The following is a 13,531-nucleotide window of genomic DNA, read 5'->3' as shown; positions in this document are numbered from 1 at the left end:
ACAAAGGTCAGTCGTTACTGCTGCCACGTCCGCATCCCTTCAAAAGCTTGGCGGAGCGTACGCTCTGTGTGTGAGCTACACGCTGCACTCTAAGCGTGGAGCCTCGATCCGTGAACAAGATGAGCACCTCGGCCCTCGTGGGGCTTCGTCACGGCCATCGTCACCATCAGGATCCCATCACTGCGACTGTCTCTACTGCCACCACCCCCGAGATCATCTTCACTGTCTTTTCCACCATCACCACGTCCATCAGTGTCTTCAGCGTCACAGTCATCGCCAAGATCTTCGGGACCATCACCACCAACTCCTCCCATCACCACCATCACCACGTCCATCAGTGTCATCTCCCCACCGTCACGAGCATCCTCAGCCCCCTCTTGAGGACCATCACCATCAACTCCTCCATCACCACCATCACCATGATAAGTACCATCACCACCCTGTCATCTTCACTGCCATCACCACCATCACCTCCACCATCATGGCCACCGCGAGTCGCCATCGTGAGCTTCATCCTCAGCATCACATCCTGGGCACCTTCACCACCATGGCTGTCACCACAGTGATCAGAGCCGTCACCACCCTCCCACTCGCCATCAGTCACCATTTGGCGCATCACTGCCACCTCGCACGGTGCCTGTGGCAGCCACGGATGGAACAATCTTGTGAGGCGACAGCCCCTAGTCCCCGAGAAGCAGCATTCCCATTTTGTTTTTAATTAGATACTTTGGTTTTCCTTTTTTGGATTGGGAGTGTCTTAAATCCCTCGGACCCCGGATAAGGTCACACATCTCCCCGCAGAGGCCGCTCTTCCTCCTCCGGGGTGGTAGTGATGGGTGCAGAGGTGCTGGGGGGCCAGGCCACCTCCGCCAGTCTCTTTACCACCTCACCCAGCTGCCCCAGTCCCTGGGCGGCCTCCACCAGCTGGGTCAACCCCAGGCCCAGGGCTTGGCGCTCCTGCTGGTCACGCTCCAGGGCCTGGGTCAGCCTCTGCAGCTGGCCACTCACATCCCTCACAGCGGCCACCAGCTCGACCAGGGCAGGCGGCTCACAAGCCATGACCCTTACCGGTGGAGCTGGGGCCTCGCATGGGCCAAGGGGGCCTGGGCTCTGACCAGGAGTTGGCCCCGGGGTGAGGCGGTCGGGAGGAGGTTGATCCAAGGGGTGGGCCATATGGGGCAGGTGGAGGTCAGGGGTCACACGGGGGTCAGGGACTGAGTATGGATCCTGAGTAGGTGGAGAGGTTCGTTTGGGGCTCTGGCTTCTGGGTGGTGTGAGGTTCTCAGTGGATGGTGTGCTTGGGACTGGAGAGGGCTCTGGGCTCCATGTCTGGGATCCAGAGAGGTGGGGAGCCCCTGCGAAGGTGGGCTCGACTGCTGGTGCTGGAGAGGAAGAGGGAGGTTCTGTTCCCAAGGAAGTTAGCAGGGACTGGGAAGTGATCAAAGGAGTTGCAGTGGGGTTGGGAGTCGTGGTGGTGAGGTGAGGGGTCGTGGCTGGGTAAGAGGTTGTGACTGGGTAAGGGGTCGTGGTGGGCTGGGCAGTGGTGGTGGGACGAGGGGTCGTGGTGGGCTGGGCAGTGGTGGTGGGACGAGGGGTCGTGGTGGGGTGGGCAGTGGTGGTGGGACGAGGGTCGTGGTGGGCTGGGCAGTGGTGGTGGGACGAGGGGTCGTGGTGGGCTGGGCAGTGGTGGTGGGACGAGGGGTCGTGGTGGGCTGGGCAGTGGTGGTGGGACGAGGGGTCGTGGTGGGCTGGGCAGTGGTGGTGGGACGAGGGGTCGTGGTGGGCTGGGCAGTGGTGGTGGGACGAGGGGTCGTGGTGGGCTGGGCAGTGGTGGTGGGACGAGGGGTCGTAGTAAGGTAAGGGGTAAAGGTCTGCTGAGGAGTGGCAGTGGGGTGAAAGGTCGTGGTGGGGTGAAGGGTGGTAGCGGGGTGAGAGGTTGTAACAGTGGGGTGAGGGCTTGTGGAGGGGCCTGGGGAACTAGAGAGTTCTGGGACTGTGCTGGGGTATGGAGTTGTGTCCCAGCCTGGGGCTGTGTCAGATTCTGGCTGTGTCCGCTCTGAGGTAGAGGAAAGGCGGGTCACCACCGCCGATGCAGTGGAGTCAGAGGTCAGTTCTTTGGGCATGGAGGGTGACAGCCCAGGGGTCAGTGCTGGAACCACGGTGGCAGCGTGAGTGGAGAAGTCGAGGCCAGGGGTGGTCAGGGCGCGGTGAGAGTTCATCGAGGAGGCCGGGTCTGGGCTGGGGGGCAAAGTGTCGGGAGGGTCAGAGGTCACCTCGGGGGTTGAAGCTGCTGTGGGGATGAGCTGCGGCGGGGAGTCAGAGGTCGGCAGAGGGCCTGGGGGCTCTGGCGAGGTAGAGGGAGCTGGGGAAGGGACGGGGGGCGCTGTCCTGGCCGCTGTAGGCCGCAGCAGCCGGCGCTCTGGCAATGGTTTCCTCGCAGAACCTGGAGGAAAGACGGATGGCCGAGGTCAGACTGCCCCGCCCATCCCGGGGCCCGCCCCGCCCCCTAGGGATGGGACAGTCAATGGGAAGCAACAGAGCCTCGGGACGTCACGGGTCGCCAGCAGACTTCACCCGGCCCTAGTGCCCCACCTCTCAGCATCCTCTGATGTCTCCAGGCGCCACCTGGCGTCCTCTGGGGGTGGATGCGGAGATGGGCGGGCAGGGGAGAGGGGGCTGTGGAGGGGTACCCTGAGATGCTGGAGGGGGTGGAAACGGGGGCGGGGGGATGGGGTGTAGGAGGATGCACTAGAGAGCATGGGTAACGTGGGGGACGTCGAGGGGTACCTGGGATGCAGGACGGGGTCGAAGGGCAGAAATGGGACGAAGGGAGATAAAGATGGGGGGCAGGGCGTGGGAGATGCTGGAAGGAGCAGAAGCCTCAGGCGGAATCCAGGAGGGTTGGAAGGGTAATCTCAGCAATCAAGCCTAATCTTTTTGTGCTATATTTTAAACCAACCAATCAATATTAATGCAAAAGACTGACAGTGAACAAGTCAAAATTTTAATCCAAGACAGGATCGGACCCACCTGACCGAACTCCTCCTAAAACCAGCTCTGTCAGATCCTGGGGATCCAGGTCAGATCCTGCCTTCCGTTTAAATTGCATATTTAATGCATCGTGGATTGATTTTGCATTCATTTTTACTTTTTTTGTTTGTTTGTCTTTTTGCTATTTCTTGGGCCGCTCCTGTGGCATATGGAGGTTCCCAGGCTAGGGGTCCAATCGGAGCTGTGGCTGCCAGCCTACGCCAGAGCCACAGCAACGCAGGATCCGAGCCTCGTCTGCAACCTACACCACAGCTCACGGCAACGCCAGATCGTTAACCCACTGAGCAAGGGCAGGGACCGAACCCGCAACCTCATGGTTCCTAGTCGGATTCATTAACCACTGCGCCACGACGGGAACTCCCATTTTTACTTTTTAACCTATGGTATTAAGATTTTATCTTGGTTACTATTACGGGTTTGGAATGTCCCTAAATTTTAAGCCTGAGTTGAGTGAGTAACCTCTTCCGGAGTTCCCGTCGTGGCGCAGTGGTTAACGCATCCGACTAGGAACCATGAGGTTGCGGCTTCGGTCCCTGCCCTTGCTCAGTGGCTTAACGATCCGGCGTTGCCGTGAGCTGTGGTGTAGGTTGCAGACGCGGCTCGGATCCCGCGTTGCTGTGGCTCTGGCGTAGGCCGGTGGCTACAGCTCTGATTCAACCCCTAGCCTGGGAACCTCCATATGCCGCGGGAGTGGCCCAAGAAATAGCAACAACAACAACAACAACAACAACAAAAAAGACAAAAAAAAAAAAGAAACCTCTTCCGGGCCCTGCTTCCAGGTAGATGTGAATCTTAACCTCTTTTTACAGATGAGGGAAGCCAGGTCAAGAGGGCAAGTCACTTGCCCAAGGTCATACAGACACAGTTTGAAAGGTGCGGGGACGAGATCTGAACCCAAGTTCTTTATATCCAGAGTCTAGGCCATGAGGTGGCCCTTTCTCAGAGATGGAAATGTTCTCTGCTGTCCACTATGGTTGCCACTGGTCGCCTGTGCCTTCTGAGCACTTGAAAGGCAGCTCGTTCAACAAAGGAACGGAATGTTTTCTTTTTCAAATTACTAACTCACTTAAAGAGCCACTGGGGTTGGTAGCTACCATGCGGAACGGCACAGCTCCAGAGAATCCCACTTCTCTGCAGGGTCTCTGAGGTGCAACTCCCCATCGCCTTGCTGTCTGCAGAGGTCACTGAGCAAAGGGCTAGGCTTCCAGCCAGGATGCCAGCTCCACTGCTTCTTAGCTGGGTCACCGTGGGCAGGTTACCTAACTGCCTTGAAGCCCAGTTTTTTCCCATGTTTCTGTAAACCATGGATGACACACAGACGTCCCATTATAATCATGAGAATTTAGGGAGAGTGTGTGTGCAGGGCACGTACCATAATGCCCAGCACATACTAAGCATTCTCATGACTATTCTCATTATGAGGCTCACTGGCTGCTATGGAGATTAACATATGCAAATATATTCAAGAGTAGTACATCCAATTTTTTTCTTTTTTTTTTTATGGGGTGTGCCTGTGGCATGCAGAAGCTTCCAGGCCAGTGATCCAACCCATGCCACAGCAGCAACCCAAGCTGCTGAGGTGACAACACCGGAGCCACAAAGCCACCTTAACCCACTGAGCCACCAGGGAACTCCACAAAATGCTTAGAATAGGGCCTGACAAATATCGTTTGTATAAATGTTAACTGTTCCTAGTTATTATTTCAAGAATCTCACCTTCTTTAGCTAGTACCGGGGCTCGGACACCCGGAGGGGTATTGATGTTTGATTTTTCAGACCCACGGCGCAGAGCGCTGACCTAATCATACCCGCCCGTATGCTGTCATCAATAGTCCCTGCAGTTTTCTCCCTCTTTACCCCCAGTCTCCACCCCCCTCATCCTCTCTCGTAGGTACCTCCACTCCGCTGTGACTGACACACGGCCTTCACCACAGGTGTGTGTCCTTACACAAGATGGAACACTTGGGTGTAGTTTTGTGTTTGTGCTTTTAATTTCTGCAACTAACATTCGGCTGGAAATGTCATTCTGATTCCACTACTATGCTCCATCTGTGTTGCTGTGGATACAGCTAGTCATTTAGCTACTGCACAGAATTCCATCAGGCGTAACCACTGCAGTTTCTCTTTTTCTCTTACTCTTTACCCTCCTGTGGGCCACTTAACTTGCCTCCAACTCTCTAGTACATCCTCACACATACTCTTTCATTTTTTTTTTTTTTTTAGGGCCACACCTGCAGCATGTGGAGATTCCCAGGCTAGGGGCTGACGTACAGCCTTAGCGCCAGTGTACATCACAGCCACCGCGGTGCCAGATCTGAGCCGCGTCCGCGACCTACATCATGGCAACGCCAGATCCCTAACCCACTGAGAGAGGCCAGGGATCAAACCTGCGTCTGCAAGGAGCCATGACGGGAACTCCCACACGTTTTCTTATAAGCCTGGGCAAGAATTTCTCTCGAATATCATCTAGGAGTCAGCCAGCTGGGTCATGATGTATAGTCATATTCAATTCCACTAAACACCACTAAACTGTCTTCAATGAATCCCTGATCCAGTGGGGATGCCTGTCTCCTCACATCCTCACCCACACCTGGTATCACCTACCTTTCAATTGTTCTCTTTCTTTTTAGGGCTGCACTTGTGGCACACGGAAGTTCCCAGGCTAGGGGTCGAATCGAACCTGCAGCCACCAGCCTGCGCCACAGCCACAGCCACGTGGGATCCCAGCCATGCCTGTGACCAACACCGCAGCTCAGGGCACAGCTGGATCTTTCACCCACTGAGCAAGGCCAGGGATGGAACCCACATCCTCGTGGATCCTCATCGGGTTAGTGACCGCTGAGCCACAGTTAAAACTCCCTTTCCTTTCCATTTTCCCCCACACTTGTCACTGCTTTAATTTGGATTTCCTGACTCATGATGACCACGAGCATTTGAGGCTGGGTGGGCACCTGGGCTTCCTCTCCTGCGAACCACCCTCTGTCCATGTGCCTGTCTTCTCACAGGAGTCCTGTGGGCTTCCTACTGACTTGCCAGCATGACTTACATGGTACACGCGAGGCCTTCTCAGCCTCTGACTGCTGCCCTTTGGGGCCGGGTGGGATTTTGTTGTGGGGGATCCTGTGCATTGCAGGACCTGTAACAACAGCCCTTGCCTCTACCCACCAGGTGCCAGAAGCTGCCCTGCTCCCAGTCCTGACAACCCGGAATGCCGTCAGACATTTTGCCAGCTGGGGGAGAAGTCCCCTGGCATAGACAACAACCTCGTGTATGAGGATGGATTAGTGTCGGGTCTTTCTGGGGTGAGAGTTGGGTCACAACTGGGAAAGGTGGCGTCCCCCTCTCCAGCCCACCACGCATACCCTCACACGCCTCACCTGTGTCTCCGCAGGCCCTTGGGGCTGACGAGGGATGGCCTGGGCTCCTGGTGGTGCCAGGGGGTCCAGGTAGGCCTGCGGTGGGGGTCCCCTTGGCCAGGGCCCCTCCCGAAGGCATGTCCCACGTCCAGGAAAGCGCATAACCATCCTTGTCACCTGCAGAGACATGGGGAGACCTGAGTCGCAATGGTCCCTGTGTCCTAACGATGTCTTTCCAAGACAAGGGGTTTTAGGAGGACTCTGCCAAGAATCCAACTCGAAGCTGTCCTGCAGTTACAGCGTCAGCGCCACCGCTGCAGGCGTCATACACGTTGGGGCCGTGGATTCTAGAAACACACTCTGGGATTTAGACACAGGCTCATTCACGGTCCTTTCGGGTGTGACTGACTGGCTACGTCACATCCCTTCCCTTCCCCAGGGGAGCCTCTGCCTGGAAAAGCATGTCTTGACACCATGGCTGCATGGCCGGGACGCCCTAAGGCTGTGTGGTTTCCAGCGCCTCGGCTTCCTAGACCCAGGGAGACGCACGCGTCCCCGCGCAGCACACGGCCGCCTGCTCTCTGGCTGCGACCCCTCCTACCCCGGGGAGCAGGTGACTACGGTTCTCCAGATCTCCGTGGGCTCACCTGTAGGATGGGTACTGACCGTGATGGCATCTACTCCACGGGGCATAAGCTGTCCTTCGAGGGAAATCCCAGAACTCCCTTTAACCTCGTGTAATAGTCTGTGGTGTGAATACACAACCACTGCTTTACCTGTGCCCCTGCGGGCGGGCGGATGGGCAGTGGCCGACGGCTCGCTGTGACAAGCACAGCTGCAGCGAGTCCTTCCTGAGCAAGAATCCCTCCACACCTAAGGGTGGAACTGCCGGGCCTAAGGCAGACACGGCTCCCAGGACACTGCCAAACGGCCCTGCCAAGTAGGGACGGAGTCTCACGCCCAGCTTTTTTTTTTGTTTTTTTTTTGCCATTTTCTTGGGTCGCTCTCGTGGCACATGGAGGTTCCCAGGCTAGGGGTCGAATTGGAGCTGTAGCCACCAGTCTATACCAGAGCCACAGCAACATGGGATCCAAGCCATGTCTGCAACCTACACCACAGCTCACAGCAACGCAGGATCCTTCACCCACTGAGCAAGGCCAGGGATCGAACCCGCAACCTCGTGGTTCCTAGTCGGATTTGTTGACCACTGAGCCACGACGGGAACTCCCCACACCCAGTTTTATCCCACATCCTTGCCACCGGCAGACATTGGCACTCTCACGGGATGCCACGCGAGGGGGTGGGAGGAGGTGGAGGAGCTGCAGTTTCGCTACAGATGACCAAACGGAAGCCCAGCGACAGCAAGGACTTCTCGCAAGGTCACACGACTCAAACCTGTGGGTCTGAGCCACACAAGGTCTACCCAGTTCCCTCTGGGGGCAGGTCTCCTGGCTCTCACCCCACGCCTTCCCTGGGGCGCTTCTATTTACAATTCGATTCAAGGGCCGCTTCCCCTTGAGGCCCGCACCCTGCAGTAGGCTTCTTGGGTCCTTCAGAGCTAATTCTGTCCCAGGCTCCTTCCCAGACTCCCAGGCCAGACTGTGAATTCTGCCGTTTGAAGCCAAGCTCTGTCCTTTGCGATCCTGACCTCTCTGTACCTCGATTTCCCTACATGTAAAATGGGGATCAGGAGAGTACTTAACTCGTGCTCCGTGGGGAGGAAATGGGGTGCACTGTGCTGGTGCATTCAGCAAACGTGAGCTACCGTTACCATCTGGCTATTACACTCATCCAAGCTGTACATGTAAGCCGGCATCGAGCCTTGGGCACCCTCTCCTCTCCATGACCTCACAGCTATCACATACAGCGGTGCCCCAAATCCATGAGTCATGCCACCTTCCCACTGGGTATGGAAACTCCGTGAGACCCCGCTGGCCGCCTGCATTGCCTCATTTGCACAGTTGCTCATCTCACAGCTGCAAATCCCATGCTGTGGATTCACGTCTCCAGCTGAGGCGCTCCTGGGAGCTCAGGACCGCATATCTCACATCCCCACCGGGGTGTGTCGAACGCATCGCCCATGGAGATTTTAATGTCCCCACTCTGGATCCTGTGCGCCCACCAAAGGCGGGCCCCCATGCCCTACCTCCCTCTCCCCAGCCCCCCCCCCCCCACCCCCCCACCCCACCACTCAAGCCCATCCACTCAACCCCCAGGATACAGCTTGAACACAGCACTTCTGCCTCCGTGTCGCCTGCCATCCTGGTCGAGGCCACGGTCACCTCCATGGACCTCCTAGTCTCCCTGCATGCGCTCCTGCTCCTGGAGCCACTCCCCTGTGGCATCCTGAGTGGCTGCTTTGACCACCTCCTTCCTAACTTAAACTGCTCCACCAAGGGCTTCTGCACAGGGGATAAAACCCAGGCTCTGACCTCACCTCCTAGCTCGCTCACTCCACTCCAGCCACACGGGCATCCTTGTCGTTCCCACGGCCCCACCACAGGGCCTTTGCACATGCTTCTCCCTCCGCCTGGAATGCTCCCTTGGCTCCCTCCAGGCCCCCTGTCACAGCAAACATCTTCACAATGGACAAGAGGCCTCACCTCCTGCCATCACCCCCATCGACCACTCCACTCTGACCCCACGACCTTGCTGCTGTTTTGTGAACCACCTCCTCACTTCAGGGCCTTTGCACGTGCTGCTCACTCTCGATAGAACACCTCCAACCAGGTATTTGCATGGCCTTGTCCTCCTGCACTTCAATGGCATTTTCTTAGTAAGTCATCTCTTGAACATCCTATTTTATTTTATTCTTTTTTTAGGGCTGCACCAGCTGTATATGGAGGTTCCCAGGCTAGGGGTCTAATCAGAGCTACAGCTGCCAGCCTACGCCACAGCCACAGCCACATGGGATCCTAGCCACATCTGCGACCTACACCACAGCTCACAGCAACACTGGATCCTTAACCCACTGAGCGAGGCCAGGAATCGAACCTGCAACCTCATGGTTCCTGGTCAGATTCGTTTCTGCTGTGCCACAACGGGAACTCCCATCCTATTTTACATGGCAACTCTGAGCCCTCCCCTGTTCTGCTCATCACTGCTATGTTCCCGGGGGTCAGTACTCATGCTTGCCACACAGCAATCATTTGAAATACGAATTAACATCTGCATCTCCAAATTTCATCATGCAGGAAGCCTCAGCAGTGTAGCTTCAATGAAAATCCAAACTTCACAAGCCTCCAGTGTCATCGCCTGTACACTCCGTCTAGTCTTACCTGGCGATTTCTCACTTGTTTATTCGCTCCTTCATTCATTCAATAAATAGGTAAAAAGTCTCTCTACAACAGATCCCATGGTAGACCAAATACCACTCTCCAAAGATATCCATACCCTGATCCCCAGAACCTGTGAATATGTTACCTTTTGTGGCAAAGGGGACTTTGCAGATGTAGTTAAGGGTCCAGACCTTGAAACGAAGAGATTAACCTGTATTAATCCAAGGGGACCCAATCTAATCACACAAATCCTTAACACCAGAGAAACTCCCAGCGGTAGAGACAGCATGTCAATGTGTCATGGCAGCGGTAAAAAAAAGGACACAGCTAAACAAGAGAGCTAAAAGTCTGGCAGAGATGACGTGCCCCAGGCCGGCAGTGCAATTCTATCACCTCCAGCCTTTGCTCCTCGGAGAATCTGCTTCCTGCGGGTGTCTGCTGGTGGAAATGAGAGCATCTCTCCTCTGCGAGGTCTTTCCCAACCATTCTGCTAGAAACACTCACTCATCCCTCAGCTGTTGTTCATTTACGGTAAGTAACTCTTTAACAACCCATGTTTTGTGGTTTTAAACAATTTCACACGTTTTGCTCATTGGGTTAGGTCCTGAGGTCATGCAGCTCTTTCCAATCCCAGTGGAGCCACCAGGGGAACGCACGTTTGTAATGCCTTCAGTAACTCCGCACTCTTTCCAAACCCAACGAGCCAGCTGCTTGCGACACCATTTAAAGCGGACCTCAATCTCTAAGCCTTGCTCCCCCACACCTCCTGAAACACAGAGGCCACACCCCTAGGCAGTCACACCATATCACCCAGGTGGAATGAGGCGTGCCTGGCACAGTGAGCTCTCCTTGACTCTTTCCTGGGACCCTAGGGCTGTTTGTTTTTTGGAGAAAGAAACTGGGGTTCAAAGAAGTGGTGTTCTTGTTTTCAAAGCCACCTGCTAATGAGGATACCCCTTCCCCCGAGCCCGCCCTCCCTCCAAGTTTCCCGTCACTAAAGACGTATGTGTGACTCCCGAGACTTCCATCGCGCCGTAAGTATGCAGTTCTGCACTTACTTACGCCCATGGACCGCCCCTCCCCAACCAGGAAGAGGAGCTCCCCACAGCGGGCCGGACCCAGCCGCTCACGAAGCCGCTCGCGGCCAGCATCGGACCGTCTCCACCACAAGGCGGCGCTACGGGATAGGGAGGCGGCGCTGGGTGGCAGAGAACAAAGGCTCTGGAATCTTGGCCACACTGCACCTGAGAGCGGCAGGTCTAGAAACTGAGCCCTAACTCACAATTTAGATGCTCCCCGAGCCCAAGTCGCCAAGCCCCCGAGGTCCGCTCCTCCCCGCGGGTCAGCACCACAACCACCCGAGACAGACGCCGCCTAGCGGGAGGGCAGCGCGCTTCACCCTTCGCCGGCTTTTACAGCCGCCAACTGGCCAATCAGGAGGCAGAGCGCGCCTATGACGTCTTCCGGCCCGCCCCTCCACCCGAGGCCCCGCCCCCTCGCCGAGGGCCGTGGAGTGCGCATGCGTGCTGAGCGTGCGGGGGAGCGTGGGGGGAAGGCGGCAAATGGCCAGAGGGCCAGGGTCCTGCGGAGGGATCAGAACCGGCGACGCCCGGGGCAAGTGGCTGGATGAACCATGCAAGAAATGGAGGGAGAGAGAGACAAGAGAGGGAATGGTGGGATGGACACGCAGAAAGATGAGGGACGGAGGAAGGGAGGGGGGAGAACCCACCCTGGGCAGGGGGCGCGGATCGAGTGTGAAGCGGTGGAGGGCGAGGCAGTGGGAGCGCAAGGGAAAGGGAGCCTCTGGAGGGAGAGGAAGGGAAACCGGGCACGAAAAACTGAAAAATGGGGGTAACCAGTTGTGCCCTTGGTAAGCAGAGAAAAAATGTGAAAGAGAGGCTGTGAGGCCATGGAGACAAGGACGGGGGCGGGGGTGGTGAAAGAGAAAGAAAAAAAACAGACCCAAAGACCCAAAGAAAGAGAAACTGACTGAAAAACTGTGTGGAATAGGGAAGATGAGCGTGAGAAACTCGAAATGAAAATGAAAGAAGAGCAGGACACAGGAGATGGAGTGGGCCTCAAAAAACGAGGACGCGAGAGAAAACATCGGATGCAGAGGGGGAAAAAAGATAAAGACGCCCGGGGAAAAAGGCGAACTAGAAATGATGGGAGTGTGAAGTTAAGAAAGACGTGAGAAAGAGGGCGGGACGGTGGGGGAAAGTAGCCTGATGGAGATGAGGAGGGTGAGAAAAAAAGAGGGAGCGTGTGAGGAGGAGGAGCAGAGGTGGATCAGGAGGGACCCTGGGTAGGGAGGGATTCAACAGAGGTCTCTCTCTCTCTCACACACACACACACACGCACCAGGTGGAGAAATGGGCCCAGGCGTGGCAGCCGAGATGGAAGGAGAGAAACAGGCACCGAGACAGGCCACGGGCCAAAACCCTGGGTCTGGATGACACCATCCCGCCTCAGCCACAGTCTGACCCAGACCACAGTGCAAGCTGGGAGGACGGGCTCAAGGGCTAGGGTTGGCAGGCCGAGTGTCCACAGGGTGGCCTCCGGCATGTGGTCCAGAGGATTCGTGTTGAGGGGGCTCTGGATGGGGCCCAGGCTCCAGGATCACGGCTGATTCCCAGAGGCCCTCGTGGGTCTGCAGGAGGGCTGTGGGCTCCGGCTTTGCGGAGCCTGGTCTGGTTCTCAGAGACACTCGAGGTCTCCTCTTAGAGGCTCTGTGGCACCTGAGGAGGGAGGGTCTTTAGGGTCTCTGGAGGGAGGCCGGCTCATTGAGGGTCTTTCTTTTCTTCTTTTGTGTGTGTGTGTGTGTGTGTGTGTGTTTGCCATTTCTTGGGCCGCTCTTGCAGCATATGGAGGTTCCCAGGCCAGGGGTCTAATCGGAGCTGTATCTGCCGGCCTACGCCAGAGCCACAGCAACGTAGGATCTGAGCCGCGTCTGCAACCTACACCACAGCTCACGGCAATGCCAGATCCTTAACCCACGGAGCAAGGCCAGGGATCGAACCTGCAACCTCATGGTTTCTCGTCGGATTCGTAAACCACTGTGCCACGACGGGAACTCTGAAGAGGGTCTTTCTGAGAGCCCGGCAGTGAGGTTTATGGAGGCCCCCACCCGCCCCGGCCCAGCCCCTAACCTGTGCCTGGAAGGCGCCTCGTTGCTGTGGCGGCGACGGTGGGGGTCCCTGGCCTCCTAGTGGTGCCCCAGGAGGGAGATCGTCCAGGCATCCCTGCAGCGGTGGTCCCCTTGGCCACGTCCTCTCCCGAGGTGGGGTCCCAGGTCCAGGGGGGATAGTCCTCCTCATCCGAGTAGCCTTGGGAGAAATCGGAGGAGCGAATCCTCGCTGCTGCTCCAAGCCCCTCCGCCAGAATCGCCCGGAGCCCCTGCGGGCGCCTGGTCCCCATGCCGCCCCGCCCCCACGCCGCGCCGGCCCCGCCCCCTGGGCCGCCCACCCCGAAGTACCAGTGCAGGTGAGCCCCACGTCCTCCTCGTGGTCGCAGTTGTGCTGTCCCCACCCCCTCGAGGGGCAGTCGCTCAGCGAGGCCTCGCTCCCCTTGCAGCCCACGTCATCCAGCCAGATGGGCCCGGTCCCGGGGCCGTAGTGGGTTTTGCCCACCCGGGGCCGGACCCTTCCACAGCCCAGCTCCCAGCACACCACAGTGCTGTCCCGCAGGTCCCAGCCGTCATCGCACACTGTCCCCCAGCGTCCAGCATGCCACACTTCCAGCCGGCCCGCACACCGGTTGGGCCCATCAGCCAGACGAACCCGGAACGGGCCTGCCGGTAGAAGGGCCGGGTCAGGAGGGGTCGGCGGCGACGGTCAGAGGGGTCAG

The 13,531-nt window shown here is 57.3% G+C and overlaps 1 protein-coding gene across 1 annotated transcript in view; it reads right to left on the bottom strand.

Moving 5' to 3' along the window:
• Positions 1 to 700: 700 nt before the first annotated feature.
• The window catches only part of SSC5D (scavenger receptor cysteine rich family member with 5 domains), a 24,452-nt gene continuing 11,621 nt past the window's right edge, over positions 701 to 13,531 (bottom strand). The window contains 5 exon segments of the mRNA XM_047790525.1: positions 701 to 1,631; positions 1,634 to 2,443; positions 6,429 to 6,584; positions 12,835 to 13,011; positions 13,161 to 13,475. Coding sequence (XP_047646481.1) covers positions 784 to 1,631; positions 1,634 to 2,443; positions 6,429 to 6,584; positions 12,835 to 13,011; positions 13,161 to 13,475 — 2,306 coding nt within the window. The 3' untranslated portion in view covers positions 701 to 783.

Source organism: Phacochoerus africanus, chromosome 8 (genome assembly GCF_016906955.1).
Source record: "Phacochoerus africanus isolate WHEZ1 chromosome 8, ROS_Pafr_v1, whole genome shotgun sequence".
Taxonomy (NCBI): Eukaryota; Metazoa; Chordata; class Mammalia; order Artiodactyla; family Suidae; genus Phacochoerus; species Phacochoerus africanus.
The sequence above is the reverse complement of the archived record's forward strand: the minus strand, read 5'-3'. Positions and strand labels throughout refer to the sequence as shown.